At 40.7% G+C, this 17,752-nt stretch overlaps 1 protein-coding gene across 1 annotated transcript in view; it reads left to right on the top strand.

The window, feature by feature from the left end:
- Positions 1–17,349, top strand: part of LOC124545023 (general transcription factor IIE subunit 1) — an 81,262-nt gene extending 63,913 nt beyond the window's left edge. The window contains exons 6-7 of the mRNA XM_047123805.1: positions 2,271–2,517; positions 16,368–17,349. Of these exons, the coding sequence (XP_046979761.1) occupies positions 2,271–2,517; positions 16,368–16,543 (423 nt within the window). The 3' untranslated portion in view covers positions 16,544–17,349. The remainder of the gene's footprint in view (positions 1–2,270; positions 2,518–16,367) is intronic.
- Positions 17,350–17,752: the final 403 nt, after the last annotated feature.

Here is a 17,752-nt window from a genome sequence, read left to right as displayed (position 1 = left end):
TCTAAATACTTAAAAGAAATTTTTCACTATTATTTACTGTGTGCTAATAAAACCATTTTATGAAATTTCAAAATGTCACCATTCCCTTTTTTAAACTAAGTGATTAATAAATTTACTGTTCAGTAACTATCAGTTACTAATATTACTAAACTGCTGCCCTCAGATTTATAACATTTTTGTTCGGGAACAAGGAAAGTGCGAAATTTTGTTATATTTTGTAAAACTGTTATGTCATTAAAAATTACCTATTGCACATTGTTATTTACACAAAATTCTCCTGTTCCTAATTATGCATGGCAGTTGTGGCACCTCTCTCCATAACATTTACGTGAATATTCATAGAGAGTCGCAATGAAAATTTGTATGAATGTCAACTTTTTAAAAGACGTGCAAACTGTTTTCAGACATGTAATTTGCTTATTTACAAATGAAATAAGTATGAAATTCTGTGCCATTTGTAGACTTAATTTTAATTTTAGCCTATTAGATGGATAAAATAGTCCTATAAGGATGTACCATATTCAAAATAATTAACAATCATATCCCATATGAAGAAGCATATGTAATAAAATGGCAGCAGGAGATGAGATTCAGTGATACAGTTTGCATATTGATGATTTTTAGTAATGTTCCCACTGTATGATATGCATCCTCAATTCTACAGAATTTTTTTATTGCAAACAAATTTTTTTATTGCAAACATTTTTTATTGTATTTTGAGCTTCTGATAACACAAATGGCATCATAACCAGTTTTGACAGCTTCAGATTACACAAATGGCACCATAACTAGTTTTGACTTCTTAGCAAGTAGTCTCCAAATGATTTGAAAGTTATATACTAACTTGTAAAACCTCATGGACTTTCTTTTCTACATAGTTCAGCTAGAAGATAATTTCTTACTTATCCAAGAAGTTTTTAAATGAAATCCCACCCTTGGTATAAATTTTCATTCGTCACTTCAGTCTGTGTGTATACATCACAGATTTTTGAGACTTAAAAAGGTCTCTGGAACCATATAGTTTCAGTGGATCTTTTGATTAGTTCCACATTCATTTCCAAAGCACAAGGGGCTTAGAATCTGTGTCCTAAGCTTATTACATGCATACCATCAAAGTAGTTACCACCTGTCTTTCTTTATTCTTTTCCTTGTTCAATTCCAATGAATGTATGCCTAAACAGCTCTTTCCTGGTGTCAAATGTGATGTGCGTGAAATACAACACAGCCATGTGCAGAAATAAATATGGACGTTAGGTCCAATAATTACACTGGCTACGCTACAGGCTCAGGTCTCCCCACCATCGAATCCCTCTTGATGTTTTTCAGATGTGTCCATACAAAGAAAACATCATCATCCTTTGGTTCAAAGAAAAGTAGATTCAAAAATACATTGAATGTTCCTCATAAAGAAATATAGCTACCCCGAGTTACTAGCTTCAAGCAGGGGTATAATGTGTTAGAATAAATAAATAAAAATTATGCCTCAGAAGACACACACATCATTATAATGTGAACCCATGGATGAAATCTTAACATCTTAGCAAAATCAAATGGTCTGTTACAGTCTCTGTTGTGTGATTTTATTTACTACAGTTGTTAAGTGTTGTAGTGCAGTACAGTTGTGTATATTGAATAGTAAATTTGTCTGTGCAGTGTGTACATAAAATCTGGGAATACTTTCAATTATTTATTGCACAAGAACTAAACATTGTACAGATGTCATACATATTGCATTTTGGAGAGAAACTCTGAAAGTTTTTTTTACAAACATTCGATATGTGAACCATGAGAGTCCCGGCAGATGTCAATACGGTAATGGAATTCTTGCCATACCCGTCCTAGCATGGCATCATCGACTGTGGCAGTCGCTTCCCGTATTCTCTCCAAGGGCTCTGCTACATCACGTGGTAGAGGCAGTACATACACCAGATCTTTAATGTGTCCCCCACAGAAAAAAGTCACAGGGAATGAGATTTGGTGATTGGGGAGGCCATTTCATGAAACAGCTCATTCCGCACCTGAACTTGCCATGTTTGCGACTAGCGCTGACTATCGGCAAATTACTAAACTAGGCTGTGGCGATATACATGGGGAAAAAAAACAACTTTTAGGGTTTCTCTTCAAGATGACATATGTATAATATCTATACAATGCTTGGTTCCTGCGCAATAAATAATTGAAAGTGTTCCCGGACTTTACGTACACCCTGTATTTATCAGAGAGATTTGTCATATGTAAAACTCATGTCACCAACTGCTGTAATTTCACAGGTTGACTCTGCGACACCTGTGATCACAGAGCCTGCAGCCGAAAAACCATCAGCAGGCAGTAATCGCAACCAGGAGGATATCATGTCAGTTCTGCTGGCTCATGAGAGGCGAAGCGGCGGAGCAGGGCTGTCTGGTTCAGCAGCCAATGCTGCAGTCCGGTCTGTGTTGCCTGGTGCATCCAGCCCAGCAAGTGACAGCAGCGGTGATGAGCAGGTCACGGGTGCTGTGGGTACGATGCCTGACACAAGTCAGTATCCACATTTCATTTCTTACCTAGGATGTGCTGCATATTATATTTATTTCTGTCTGACATGTTACTTACATCCTCTTGTTCTCTGGCTTTTGAAATTAAGCACCTGCATATGTTGTAAGACATCTTGAAGTGAAAGAACTCTTTTTTTAAGTATTGGAATTGTAAAGTGATGCACCAGTAATAGATGGTTCATGTATGTGGTGGAAATGTAGAGAAGTATGGTCAGTAGGAAAAACAGTCAAGGTTACAATGACAGCAGAAGCTTTATTGATGTGTATTGCCTTTTTGAGGCATCTCCAGAAGTTTTTGAGGAACTGCAGGTAACACGTTAGTCACAAACAGCCAAATCTTTTGATATGCACCTTCAGTGAAGGTGTCGGTAAAGCTTCTGCTGTCATTGCAGTCTAGATTGTATCTTCTACTGAAAATATATCATGATTTCTGCACCATGATCACAGAATGGGAGGATTTATCGAAGAAAAGTATGACTTAGTAACTGAAAATTTAAGTTTTTATAAATAGTCCTCAAGATGTTGGTTGAACAAGACATAAGGGTATGGGTCAATCGTTAATAAGTGCAAGAAATGTATTAGTACATTTGATCTGACTAATATAATAATTGGGCAATTGATGCTCAGTGATAGGAACATGCGTAGTGGCCTATAAAGGCAAAGAAGATATTCTTTTTTAAAAAAAAAGAAAAGAAAAAGAAAACAAGATTTCAGAGGCTGAAATAATTAGTAAACGGAAGAGGTGTTCGTGAATGTTGTTGCAGAAGCAGCTGATGTGAAGAAGTGAAAGTGTGGATGTTTTTGTATGAAGGCAGACGGTGTAAGTGTTGAGAAGGAGAGAAAGTGGTATGGTTGAAAGACGTTTCAGCATAGCAGACATCATTTTTTTGCACCTTCTGTGGGATTTTGAATGATGATTAACTGGCAATAAACTTGATCATATTGAACACACAACTGACCTTAATGTTGATGATTAATGAAAATCACCTCAACTGTATTATTACACATTTATTGTGTTACAACTAGTTTTGTGTCTTTGAACATCTTCAGGTTGCTTGCAGTTAAACAAAACAGGAAATTTGGCTAATGCTACAACATCTTAATATAAAAAAAGTAGGCAGTCACTGAATTGTGCTGAAGTCATGTCATAAACGGGCTGGTTGTCATGTAATATTAAAGACCAAATCCAAGAACACTGATCATAAACATTCAGCTGACTGCACGGTGGAAGTATGTCCAGCGGACATAGCATGCTGCATATTGTAAACTGCCCAGACAGGGCTGCTCCATGTCAGAGGTAAACATAGTAATTGGCCTCTTTTTTTCCCTTCACCATGCTGTGTGCAATTACTTCATATGTGTGATTAGCACCTGTTCGTTTATTGTATAGACCTGTACAAAATTAAGCACAGCTCACATTTAGTTTTTAGCATCACACAAAAACTACACAGTTAAGATATTTTCAGTTCTTTTACATGTTCAGTGACCAGACATTATTGGTTGTAATGGCTTGTACTCCGTAGTCATGCTCAGTTTGTATGACAAATTAGGGATTCTGTTGTACCATATGTATTTACTTCACTGTTGATTGTATAATAGGTCATAAGGCATTATCAGCCTTAGGATGATACAGAGTTGCGTAACCACTGGTGTAAGTTCTCTTCCATTGTAAATGGTTGTAGCTAACTTACAAGAAGCTCACATGTAATTTTATTAACTGCATATGATAACCATTAGCTTGGTTGCCTTACCTCTTTTACATGTTCAAAGAAAAGCACCTCTTGTAACAATGATTTATGATCATTGTGTGAGATCAAAATTATCATTCCAGATGTATTTACATAATTATTCTGCAACTATACTTTATAATTATTCACTCATCATCACAGCTGCCAAATGATGAAGTTTGGTGTAAGATCTGTCACCTATTTCCGTGTTGTTGTGCATAATTGTATTGCTAACTTTTGTTCAGTTCTACTTTTCAATTGTTTGCATTAATTGTGCACTCTTTAATATGAATTTTATACTTAAGGTTTGGTCATTGCTTGTAACGATTATGAGTGCACAGTTGACTGATCCATTTAACAAAGGCCCAATTACAATGTTTACATATTTACGGCTGTCATGGAGTGCCACTGTCCAGGCAGTTTACTGTGTGTGTTATGCCATGTCTGCTTGCCATACTTCTGTGAAGCGGTGAGCAGGATATTTATCACTGTTCTCGGATTTGGTTTTTAACATTACATACGACAACCAGACCATTTATGTCGTAACTTCAGCACAATTCACTAAGGATTTAGTATAAAGTTGTTATCAATGTGAGTCACCTATTTTATTTGTTAAGTTGCTATAGATTTAGTCTATTTTCCTGTTTTGTTTAACTACAGGCATCCTGAAGATGTTTGAGGAAATGAAACAAGTCATAACACAATAAATGTGTAATAATAGAGTAGAGGTAGTTTTCATTCATCATTAAGATCACTTGGTATCATAGAAGAGCTTGATGATGGTATAATGTAACACAGAAATCAATTGCAAATAAAATAAGATTTATAGATACATCAGAAGCAGTCATTCCTACAATATAAACATTGTTGTTGTGGTCTTCAGTCCTGAGACTGGTTTGATGCAGCTCTCCATGCTACTCTATCCTGTGCAAGCTTTTTCATCTCCCAGTACCTACTGCAACCTACATCCTTCTGAATCTGCTTAGTGTATTCATCTCTTGGTCTCCCTCTACGATTTTTACCCTCCACGCTGCCCTCCAGTACTAAATTGGTGATCCCTTGATGCCTCAGAACATGTCCTACCAACCGATCCCTTCTTCTGGTCAAGTTGTGCCACAAACTTCTCTTCTCCCCAATCCTATTCAATACTTCCTCATTAGTTATGTGATCTACCCATCTAATCTTCAGCATTCTTCTGTAGCACCACATTTCGAAAGCTTCTATTCTCTTCTTGTCCAAACTATTTATCGTCCATGTTTCACTTCCATACGTGGCTACACTCCATACAAATACTTTCAGAAATGACTTCCTGACACTTAAATCAATACTGGATGTTAACAAATTTCTCTTCTTCAGAAACGCTTTCCTTGCCATTGCCAGCCTACATTTTATATCCTCTCTACTTCGACCATCATCAGTTATTTTGCTCCCCAAATAGCAAAACTCCTTTACTACTTTAAGTGCCTCATTTCCTAATCTAATTCCCTCAGCATCACCCGACTTAATTAGACTACATTCCATTATCCTTGTTTTGCTTTTGTTGATGTTCATCTTATATCCTCCTTTCAAGACACTGTCCATTCCATTCAACTGCTCTTCCAAATATAAACATAAAAATGCTTTAAAATAGTTATTAAGGTACGTAGATAGAAGAAATTGCAATAAAGTATTTCCCTCACAAGACAAAGTTAAATTTTAAAGCATCATTGAATCGTGGTTGACATGAGGCTCAGTGGGTAGGTAGGTTGTGTTATAACCTTTAATCACCAATAATTGCATGGATATTCAAACACACTCACTTAGAAACAATAGCTCGTTACATGATAACAACTCAGTATCTCTTATTCGACTGCCGTGCCGTGACATGCGGCCGGCGCCGTTCGTAGCTAGGTGGCGCTCCCGCGCTCAGCCGAGTTGCGGAGCGCCTCTATTGCCGTTTGCGCGTACTGTCGTGGCGGCATTGTTAAATGTCATGGCACTGTCACAACACTTCCCCCCCCCCCCCCCCCCCCCTTAAAAAAAAAAAAAAAAAAAAAAAAAAAAGGGCACTCACTTCCTTGGAGACATGGACAGTGCGGAGACATCCATGGCCTCTTGTGAGGCCCCGAGAAGATTCCGCAGAGAGACACGAGAGTATGGTCGAAAATGTCCAGGACGGAAGCTCGTGCGTGGGACGTGCCTCCTGGACGAGATGATGGGTGAAAACTCCGGAGCAGCATCCATAGGTGTCGTGGACCTGGGGGTGTGCTCCAGCGAGATGGGTCCCGCAGAAGGCGGCGTCGCGACTGGGGCTGGTTCCGGCGTACTCGGAAGCGGTAGCGACGTCGGCTGCATCAACACGTATGGTAGATCGGCAGCAGCGACAGGACTGGCTTCTCGGGCTGGTGGAGGTGAAGGAAGGGGCGGTGGCACCGGCGTGGCCACCACTCGTGGGCGCATCTGGTCGTAATGGCGAACAACCATGCCGTCGTCCGTACATATTTCACAAAGCCGGCGGCCGCGAAGAGCCTTGACCACCCCTGGAATCCATTTAGGGCGAGATCCATACCCTCGTGCCCACACGTCGGCACCCACCGAGTATTTTCCCGCACTAGGGGACACAGCACAAGGTCTGACAGGGTGAAGCAGGTGCACTAGAGTGCGCGGTTGGCGGCCATGCAAGAGTTCAGCAGGGCTGCGATCACCCAGAGGCGTGAAGCGATAAGATCTCAGAAATTGCAGCAGAGTGTCATCTGTGGAAAAATCACTAAGGAATTTTTTCATCTGGCTTTTGATAGTGCGGACAAGGCGCTTGACCTCCCATTCAATTGCGGATGGAAGGGCGGCACTGTAACATGATGAATCCCTTGTCCAGTACAAAAATCACAGAAGGCCTGCGAAGAGAACTGAGGGCCATTGTCCGTGACGATCGTGGATGGAAGACCTTCTAGCGCAAAGATTTTGGACAAAGCCAGCGTCGTCGCTGCAGTGGTGGGCGACGGACATCGAACAACAAACGGAAACTTCCAGATGGTGTCAATCAACAGTAGCCAATAAGTACCGAGGAAGGGGCCGGCAAAGTCAGCGTGCACCCGTTCCCATGGCTGCGCCGGATCAGGCCATGGAGAGGGCATTGTACGAGGTGCAGCCAGTTGTTGAGCACACTGACCACATGCAGCAACCATGTGGGCGATGTCCGAATCAATACCGGGCCAATAAATGTGCCTGCGGGCCAGGGACTTAGTCCGAGAAATACCCCAATGGCCTTCATGCAACAGTTTGAGAACATCTTTGTGAAGAGAGGCTGGCACCACGACCCATGGAGATGCCCCATCCGTGGCCAGAAGAACAACACCATCACGAACAGACAGACGAAGGCGCAAGGCATGGTAGTTGCGAAGGGGATCCGAAGCCCGGCCCTTGGTCCTGTCCGGTCAACCCCGTTGAACAAAACCGATCACTTGACGCAGGACCGGGTCCCGCGCAGTAGGCGACATGACCTGCGAACCTGTAAGTGGAAAACCCTCGACCGCACGACGTTCTTCCTCATCAATGTGGAAACAGAGTAGTTCATCACGATCGAAAACCAGGTCGGGACCCATCGGCAATCGCGACAATATGTCAGCGTTGGCGTGCTGGGCCGTGGGGCGATAGTGAATCTCATAGTGAAAACGAGACAAGTATAAGGCCCAACGTTGCAGGCGGTGAGCTGCCTTATCCGGTAGTGACGCCGATGGGCTGAACAGAGAGACCAGCGGCTTGTGGTCGGTGATGAGGTGAAACTTAGAACCATACAAAAAAACGCTGAACTTTTTTAGAGCATAAATGATAGCGAGCGCCTCCTTTTCGATTTGAGAGTAACGCCGTTGCGCATCGTTGAGGGTCTTGGAAGCATAGGCGATGGGTCGTTCTGACCCATCCTCATACCGATGGGCGAGAACAGCCCCTAGGCCATACTGTCACGCGTCAGTCACCAGAACCAAGTGCTGACCCAGACGGAATGTGGCAAGACAAGGCGCCGACTGCAAATGAGCCTTCAGGCGGACAAAAGCCTGCTCACACTCGTCGGACCAACAGAAAGGGACGTTTTTGCGTAATAGCTGATGCAGAGGATGAGTTACTGCTGCCGTGGTTGGAATGAATTTGTGATAGTAAGCAATCTTGCCTAGAAACGCCTGAAGTTCTTTGACCGTAGACGGCCGGGGTAGAGCGTTAATGGCCGCAACGTGCTGACGTAGAGGACGTATACCCTCACGGGACAAGTGGAAACCAAGATATACAATGGAGGGTTGGAAGAACTGTGACTTGTCCAGATTGCACCGCAACCCAGCCGAATGCAAAACCCAAAACAGTGAACGCAAATTGCAAAGGTGCTCTTCAGTGGAGGCCCCCGTGACAACAATGTCATCCAGATAGTTTATGCAGCTGGGAACGGAAGCCGTGAGCTGTTCCAAAAACCGCTGAAAAATGGCCGGTACGCTAGCGACGCCAAATGGTAACCGCTGGTACTGATACAACCCACAAGGAGTGTTGATGACAAGAAATTCCTTGGAAGAAGCATCCAACGGCAACTGATGGTACGCCTCCGATAAGTCAAGTTTGGAAAAGAACTGGTCCTCAGCGAGCTTGGTAAATAACTCCTCAGGACGGGGAAGAGGATAAGTGTCAATGAGGCTCTGAACGTTGTCAGTGGCTTTAAAATCACCACACAATCGCAGACTCCCGTTTGGTTTAGAAACCACCACGATTGGCGATGCCCATTCGCTGGAGGCAACAGGAAGGAGAATCCCTGAAGGTGTTAACCTGTCTATCTCAGCCTTGACAGGTGCACGCAATGCCACCGGAATAGGGCGTGCCCGGAAAAACCTAGGGCGAGCTGAAGGTTTAAGAGTAATGTGGGCTTCAAAATCCTTGGCACGACCCAGACCAGCAGAGAACACGGACGAAAATTCAGAACACAATCCATCCAGCTGTTGATACGGAATATCCTCAGATATGAGGTGCACATCATCATCAATGGAGAACTCGAACAACTGGAAAGCATCATAACCGAACAGGTTTTCAGTGCCCGCATGATCCACCACATAAAACGTGAGGGGCCTAACAACAGACTTGTAGGCAGGCCAATGATAGGAATTTTCTGTTTATTATAAGTTCTCAGATTTCGTGTAACTGGAGACAAGGCAGGGGAACCCAACTCCAAATACGTGCGAGAATTAATGAGAGTTACCACAGAGCCAGTGTCCACTTGCATGCGAATGTCTTTATCCAGAACACGAACAGTAACAAACAACTTATTTGTTTGAGAAAGCACACAATTAACATCCATGTCTGATGCCTCGTCCTCGTCGACAGGAACTTTAGGGGACTGACACACAGAAGCAATGTGGCCTTTTTTCCTACATGAATTACACGTGGCCCAACGTTTTGGACACGTGGCCCTGTCATGCTGTACGAAACAACATGGACAAGAAGGAAGTGCGGAACGAACCTGCTTCTGTGGTTGCTGTTTTCGCTGCGAGCGTTGCGGCCCAATGCGACGTTGTTTACGCGAGTGAACCTTTGCCACATCTTCGTTCTCCTGTGAAACAGGCAAATTGTCCATGTCGAAAGTTGACTGTACAGCGCCTACATCACACCACACGTCTATTTGTGCGCCAGCAGCGTGAGACACTTCAAAGGATTGAGCGATGCTTAGAACTTCCGACAACGACAGGTTTGGCAGTTGTAGGGCACGTTGCCGAACTTCTTTATCAGGAGCAAGCCGTAGAAGAGCATCTCTAACCATTGAATCAGCATAAGACTCATGATGAGCGTCCGTGACAAACTGACATTTCCTACTCAGACTGTGTAGTTCCGCCGCCCAAGCCCGGTAAGATTGATTGGGCTGTTTACGACACCGGTAGAACGCCACGCGGGCGGCAACGACGTGGGTGTTTTTCGGTAATAGTTAGACAATAAGTCACACATTTCTTGGAAGGACAGAGAGGCAGGTTCCCACAGAGGGGCTAACTGAGATAGCAGCTGATAGATCCATGGGGAAATCCAAGATAGAAATAACCACTTACACATAGGAGCGTCGACAATGCCGAAACCCAAGAAGTGTTGCCGCAAACGCTTCTCATAATCCTCCCAATCTTCAGTGGCCTCGTCGTAAGGAGGGAATGGAGGCGGAGAAGAGGAAGACAGACGATGAGTAAGCGACGTCGACAACGCCTGAATAGCAGCCGTCAGCTGTGTTTGCTGTTCAATTAGCGCTTGCATAAGCTGTTCAATGTCCGCCCCGTCACGAACACCAAATCCACAACGCAGGAAAAGATCCCATCCTCGTTGCCAAAAAGTGTTATAACCTTTAATCACCAATAATTGCGTGGATATTCAAACACACTCACTTAGGAACAATAGTTCGTTACATGATAACAACTCAGTACCTCTTATTCGCTGCCGTGCCGTGACATGCGGCCAGCGCCGTTCGTAGCTAGGTGGCGCTCCCGCGCTCAGCCGAGTTGCGGAGCGACTCTATCGCCGTTAACGCGTACTGTCGTGGCGGCACTGTTAAATGTCAAGGCACTGTCACAACAGGTTGGTTTAACATTCCAGTTTTATTTTATTTTATTTATTTTTTATTTTTTAAGAAATTTTGTGTTAGATACTTTACGTTTCCCTTCATGCATCACGGTGTTGGTATATTGTGCCATAAATGTGACTGAAACTTTGTGAAGATATTATGATCATACCAGTTTTTGCAGTTAACAATTAATTTTTAAGCATGTACAATATGGAAACATGGCCTGAATTTTTTTGAAAAATGTTTAACTGCAGTTTTTAATGTACTACATGGATTTGTACTGTTCTTTGCATGGAACTATGAAGCATGGCTGTAAAATTATATTTTGGTGTTAAAAAAAATTCATAATTTTTACAGTTCCCTTTGTTATTGTTGTTGTAGTCTTCAGTCTGAAAACTGATTTTATACAGTCCTCAATGCTAGTCTGTTCTCAGCAAGTCTCTTTCTTTCTTCATAGCTACTGCAGCCTACATCTACTTGTACCTGTGTCCCATAATCAAGCTTTGGTCTGTCTCTTAATCCACCCTCCCCCTCATGCATACAATCTATGCAAGTATCAAACTAGCTGTTCCTCTGTGCCTCTTGACGCTTCTTATTAATCTTTCCTGGTTCGGCTGTAAATTTCTTTTCTCATTGATTCGCTTCGCTAAGTCTTCATTAGCTATCGCATCTGCCCTCCTAATCATCATCATTTTTCTGCACACTGCATTTTAAAAAGTCTAGTTCTTCCTGTTTGTATTGTTTATTTCCATGTTTCACTTTCATATGAGGCCACGTTCTATACAAATGTTTTCAGGGAAGATATCCTAACTCTTAAACTTTACATAGTTGTCTTTTTAAGAAAGGTTTTTCTTGCTCTTACCAATCAACATTTTATATCGCCTTTGCTTCTTCCACCATCAGCTATTTTGCTGCCTATGCACCAAAATTCATCCAGAACTTTTAGTGTTGCATTTCCTAACCTGATTCCTTCAGCACCACGTGACTTCATTTGATTATACTACATTACAATTGTTTTAATTGTATTTGATGTTCATCATATAATCTTTTTTCTTAGGGTGTATACACCCAAGGACAACAAGGATATTTGGAGCAAATACGGGAATTTTTTTCATCTAGGGAAAACCCAGAAATCTTTTGGAACTCTGGGAACTTTTCATTGTTTTAGTTTTCAGTTACATTTTTGTAATTTTGTCTGGTAACAACTAATACTCTATCACAGAATTTTACTTTAGCCTGTCACTGCAGAACAATACTGCAGTAGCTGAGAGAATAACACCAAAATAATACTCAAGTTGCAAAGAAAATGTGCCATTTACAATAATAAACATATTGCTCATACAGGCATCTGCTGGCAGCAAAATGTGTCAGAGGCTTCAGCAAGAAGTCTATGCAATACTTTGTTACAAAAAACTGCTTTTAATGAGTGTGATGTCACAACTGTTTACATTTCTAACAGGTTGCAGGAAAATATTGTGAATAGTGTTTGACAAGCATTGTTTTCACAGCAAATTTCCTTTTATGGAAGATGAATTATTTTATGGGTGATAACGTGCAATGAATTTCTTAAATCACAGAGCATTTGACTCTCTTTCAAAGTTAACACTTTGAGAATCAATGAACAGAAAACTTTTGTGCCCGGAAGACCAGCCATTTATGTCATTGTTTAAAATTTTACTAGCATGTTTGTATTTGGTGTGTCTTAAAGGGCCACACACGCTAAAAAAGATGAAGTTTCATGGTTAGTCTTCCATATAATTTTAGTTTTTTCATAAATTACAAATTATGCAATACATTTTTTCACAGGTGTAAATGCACTTTTCACTTGGATGAAAATATACATACAAGTGAAAGTACATGGCAAAAGTATAATTATCCTACAAAATGTGTGAGGTGTGTTCTTGAACAATTTCATATGTAATTGGCTTTCCTATGGAAAAATAAGAATGCTCGACAGAACATATTTTCAGCCAGGTAACTCATGAAATTAGATGCACAACAGTGAAATTTTCAGAAATATTCAGTTCCTACAATTTAAGCTGTGCTCTTAGGCTCCGTGTGAACATCTGCTCTCGTTAGCTGCCAAGATCAGGTGGCATGAGCTAAGATTAGCTGAAAGTGCATTGTGTAGCACAATCTCGATTTCAGTGCTTAGGAAGGTATCATGCTGTATTAGGTGGAATTTGTGTTTATACTTCTGTAATATGAAAATATGCAGTGTACATCATGCTGCACATCAGAGATTTTTCCAAAACAGGTTTTTTGCTGGATTACCATTCAGAGTATTGATGAGTTTTACAACTCCAAGGGAAAGTATATTGTCACTTAACACAGAAAAATATACTTTCAGTTGGGTTTGGTGTATTTTCATCTGGGAAAAAGTGTTTTCTGACCTGTGAAAAAGTGTATTTTTATCCAGGAAATCTGGAATTGTTTTTTTCTTGTTCGTGTATGCATCCTTTCTCCGGACTCTCTCCAATGCGTTGTTGTGTTAGACACATTTCTGTGTCTTATTTCGTAAGATAAGTTGTAGGATCATTATCGCCTCATGTAACTCCTACATCTGTTCTGAAGACAAGCTGACATTTCCACATGTCAGCTTCTATCAGTCAGCCTATTCTTCTGTTGATAATTTGTGCCAGTATTTGGAAATCATGACTTATTAAAGTGATGGTTTAAAAAAATTTGCACCTATCACACCTTCCCCCACTGGTTTGGGCTCCTAGATTCTTTTTATTGATTTGTTTAGATTTTTTTGCCAAATGCATATAGGTCTCATTATAACAGCTAGCAAATACAATAGTCATTAATGCTTTTGAGTCTTTGCACATAATAGTTTACCGCATGTCAGAAAGTCTATATTGCGTAAAATCATCTTGTTAATTATCATATGTCTGCCTTGTTATACATCAGTGGGCTCAAAATGTTTACTGTTTTAAAATTTGTTAAGTGAATACAGACACCTTACAAATATTTTTTTTTTAAAGTTTTAATTTAACATTTTTATTATTAGTATACAGGGATACTGGCAACTTAATACCATGTAAGCCCATTAATGTAAGAATTCCAGATTGTCATTTTTAATTTAGTTCTTTAGGTTCTTCTGAAAGTTGGGAGTATTTAACCTGTCTCATGAGTCTTGCATATCAGATGCAATAATTTTGTCTTGGCTGGCTCTCCCAAGGATCCCAATCCACGATGACAGCTGCTAGAAGGCACTGCTATAATCTGCGAGTGCTGCTGTCACTACTGCAGTTCTGGCTACAGAGAGACGCCCGTAATACCGACCTATCAGTGCTCACACCTGCCCTCTACAGCCAGCAACACCGCTGCTCAGTCATTCAGTTGTGATTTCGTTGTCCTATAGTATTGATCTCACTACAACATCATTGTTATGGTTCTGGATTCACTATGTCTTAGGTTTTCAATCCTGGTTTACTAGGTGGACTTGTTATTCCAGTGTGCCATCTTCCTTGTTCATGTTTCTCTTGCTGTCCTCCTGTTTACTCTCTGGTGGTTCACTGTTTGACACCCTTGGCCAGTCATCCAGGCTTCCTAGGTTTCTGAGTCATTCCCAGTCTTGCCAGATTTTGGTCACTATAATTGGTGATGGGGAGAAAGGTTAGTGGCATTCCACAGACATGAGGCTGGAATAGCAACAGCAGCAACTGCTCCTGCAGCAGCAGTTCAGACAGCAGATCCAAAAGCTGTTTCAGTAACAGACTGAATTGCTTCATCAGCAATTTCAGTTTTTATTGGATTGCTTACAGATTCAGGTTCCCATCCAGGCTGTGGTTACTTGCCAGGCAGAGAGCTGTCCACACGCACTTCTACCATTTAACATTGTCAAAGGTAATTAGGACACGTATTTGCAGTGGTTGTGACAGCATTTCACTGCTTTTCAGGTTTCTGATGATACTTTCCAACAATCTCTCTTACTTACTTGGGCTTCCCTGCACCACCTTATTGGACAAAGGGCCCTAATTCCCAGTGATGGCCTTTGAACTGTTCTGCACCTCTAGTGACATCAAGCACCTGTTTAGTCCACTGTTTCACCCATCCTCCAATCAGGTGCAATAATTTTGTATTGGCTGCCCCCCCCCCCCCCCCCCCCTGCCCCCAATGATCTCTGCCTCTGTTATCCTGGCCTGGCAAGTTTGAAAGTACTCTGGAAGGCATGAGCCTTGATGACGACTGCAGCTCTGTCTATGGAGACACGTCTGTCCTGCTGGCCTACGAGTGCAGCTGCTCAAAAGTTTGCCGTGATTTCACTGCACTGTTCTATTGATCTCACTACACATAATTGATTTGGTTCTGGATTTGCTGTCGTAGGTTTTCAGTCGTGGTTTACTTGCTGTACTTGTTATACCACCACACCATCTCCATTGATTCTCCTTCTTCAATTGATGTCCAGCTGTTTACTCTTGGGTGGCTTGCTGTGTGGTGCTTTCAGCCAGTAGGCCAGCCTCCAAAGATTTTCATGTTGTTCTTGCCTTATCAGATTCTGGTCACTACATTTTCCGCTGCAGGGTCCTTGTTTCGACTTAGGTCGTTCAGTCTATGTCGAATTCTTCTCACAGTATCACATCTTCCATCTCATCTTTAACTACTTCTTTTTTCCTTCTTCTAATATCATCTTCGAGTATATTTCCTTTGTATTGACCTTCTGTATATTCCTTCCACCTCTCAGCCTTCCTTTCTTTGATTACTACTGTCTTACCATCAATATTGATACAGATGCTACTCTTTCCCATAGTCATGCATGCTTCTATTGCTTTCCATTTTGTTTCTAGCTGTTCTTGGTTTACCATTTTGCACTTTCTGTCAGTCTCATGGAAGGACTTTATCCTGCAGTGGGCGCCAGGTAACTTATAGTGACTATGGAATGAAAGGTCTATTACTAAAACTTAGGTTTAATTAGTATTATAAATAAAAGGTATCGCTACTTTCTAAACAGTGGAAACTTGAATTTGTAGCCAAAAATTACAAATCTTGCATTTACTTGTGAGTGATAGTGCAATTGGATGTACACAGTGTCTAGTGTCAACACTCATCCAGTGTTACTGACAGTGATCGTATTAGGACAGTCTTTAAAATGGTCTATAGGAAAACTAACAAAGTGGAAGTTGTGCCTGGCTAGGGTGTAGTGTAAATAGTAATGTCATCCTTTCTGTTCTGTAGCCAGTACTTTGTAAATTGGGCTTGAGCTCTGTCCTAATGTTCAGAAAGGAAGAGTGGAAAGTGGAGATTAAAATCTGATAACTGCTCTATAGTATTTCTTAATTAGCATGAGCAAGAATTCATATTTGTTTCTGAAACCTCTCATGTAACCCAATGTAATTAATATAATGCTGTAGTAGACAAGATAGTAAGAGCTATTAGAAAGAAAGTTCTGAGTGCCTTGCTGCACTCCTACTCCTTTTTCTATTTTCCTCCCTTAATTAAAAACCTATGGTTTAAAAGCTAGGAGTGCTGTAATGTCTAGTTATATGTTACTATTAATGGTACTTTTTCAATGATAAAGGTTTTAATTTTATTTCAACTTTTTTTTTCTTTCAGATGAGATTGAAATTATGGATTCAGAGGAAGATGACTATGTTCCTACAGTCACAATAGGAGACAAGAGTGTTCCTGTTACAGAAGTGAATGATACCCTTATTGCTCAAATGACACCAGTTGAGAAGGAAGCATACATACAGATATACCAGGAGTACTACTCTCATATGTATGACTAAAATTTGTGGGCTCTTCATGTTAAGAGAAGGGATCTGAAAGTGGTGTCATTATTGTGCTGTGAACAAGCCGAGAAGTGACATACCTGTTAAAACTTTTGTGTACTGAAATGAATTTTCACAGAATGCCATATATATATTTCAGCCAAACTTCCACTGCTTCCAAATAGTTTTCTTTGTAACAATGAACTTGTTTTATTTTTTATATATGTAAGTAACCTTCCCTTTGATGTTGTATGAGTAGAGATCATTTGTTGTTCATTATTACTGCAGCACATGATCTTGATGTTGTCCTTGTCTTGCATGGAAGAAGAAAGCTAGCTGGTGGCTACGTAAACTGTTCTCAGCACTGTTACTATTTCTGGATGTGATAAGAGTTGTGAAAAGATTTTCTGTGATGAAATTTGTGAGCTACTGCTCACACTTGTCGAACAATACATGAGAGTCCCATTTAAATGAAGTTGTTATTTTAGTAGACAAATCATGATCTATGTAATTGTATTTGATAGTTGTTTACTGAATGACAGAATTTAAATGTTGTGCTGACTGTATATTTTTGATATAAAAAAAATTGAAACATAAGAAGGTAAAAAATGAGTGTTGCATCAGCCTATTCATTTTGCCAGAAGTTTGCTGATCTCTGTGCATCCATTCCGTGAAGTGTCAGCTAAATGGTCAATCTGTGTGAATGAGTGAGTGAGTCCACTTGTAAAATTACAATGCACAGAGGTCAGTCAAAAGAAAATTAAGATTTTTTTTTTCACAAGTAATAAAAGCAACTTATCATCTGCAAAATATTATTTTATTGTATTTGCTTGTTAAATTAGATTTCCTTAGTGCAGAGATTTTTTTTCTCCAGTGTAAGAGTAGTTCAGAAATTTTACTATAACAACACACACATGTATACCACATTGTCACTTCAAGATGTTACTCAGTGTATTTTGGTCTAGGGTATCCTCTTCTTCAACACCAAGCCTTCAGTACTCATGGACTATAGAATTTCCTTGTCTAAGGAACAGAACAGTGCCAGTCCTTATAAAGAAATGGCAGTTCTGAACTTGTGCTTTGAAGTAAGTGCTTTGTTCTGTTTGATGGATAGTTTTGAAAACATGTTATCTTGAGAGTTCATGATTGCTTACAATCTAAAACAGAAAGAAAAAGGAAAGACTGCTAGATGGTTGCTTTGAAAATGTAAAAGAAAAAGTTCGTTTT

Source organism: Schistocerca americana, chromosome 8 (assembly GCF_021461395.2).
Source record: "Schistocerca americana isolate TAMUIC-IGC-003095 chromosome 8, iqSchAmer2.1, whole genome shotgun sequence".
Classification (NCBI taxonomy): Eukaryota; Metazoa; Arthropoda; class Insecta; order Orthoptera; family Acrididae; genus Schistocerca; species Schistocerca americana.
This window is presented reverse-complemented; position numbering and strand designations above follow the sequence as displayed.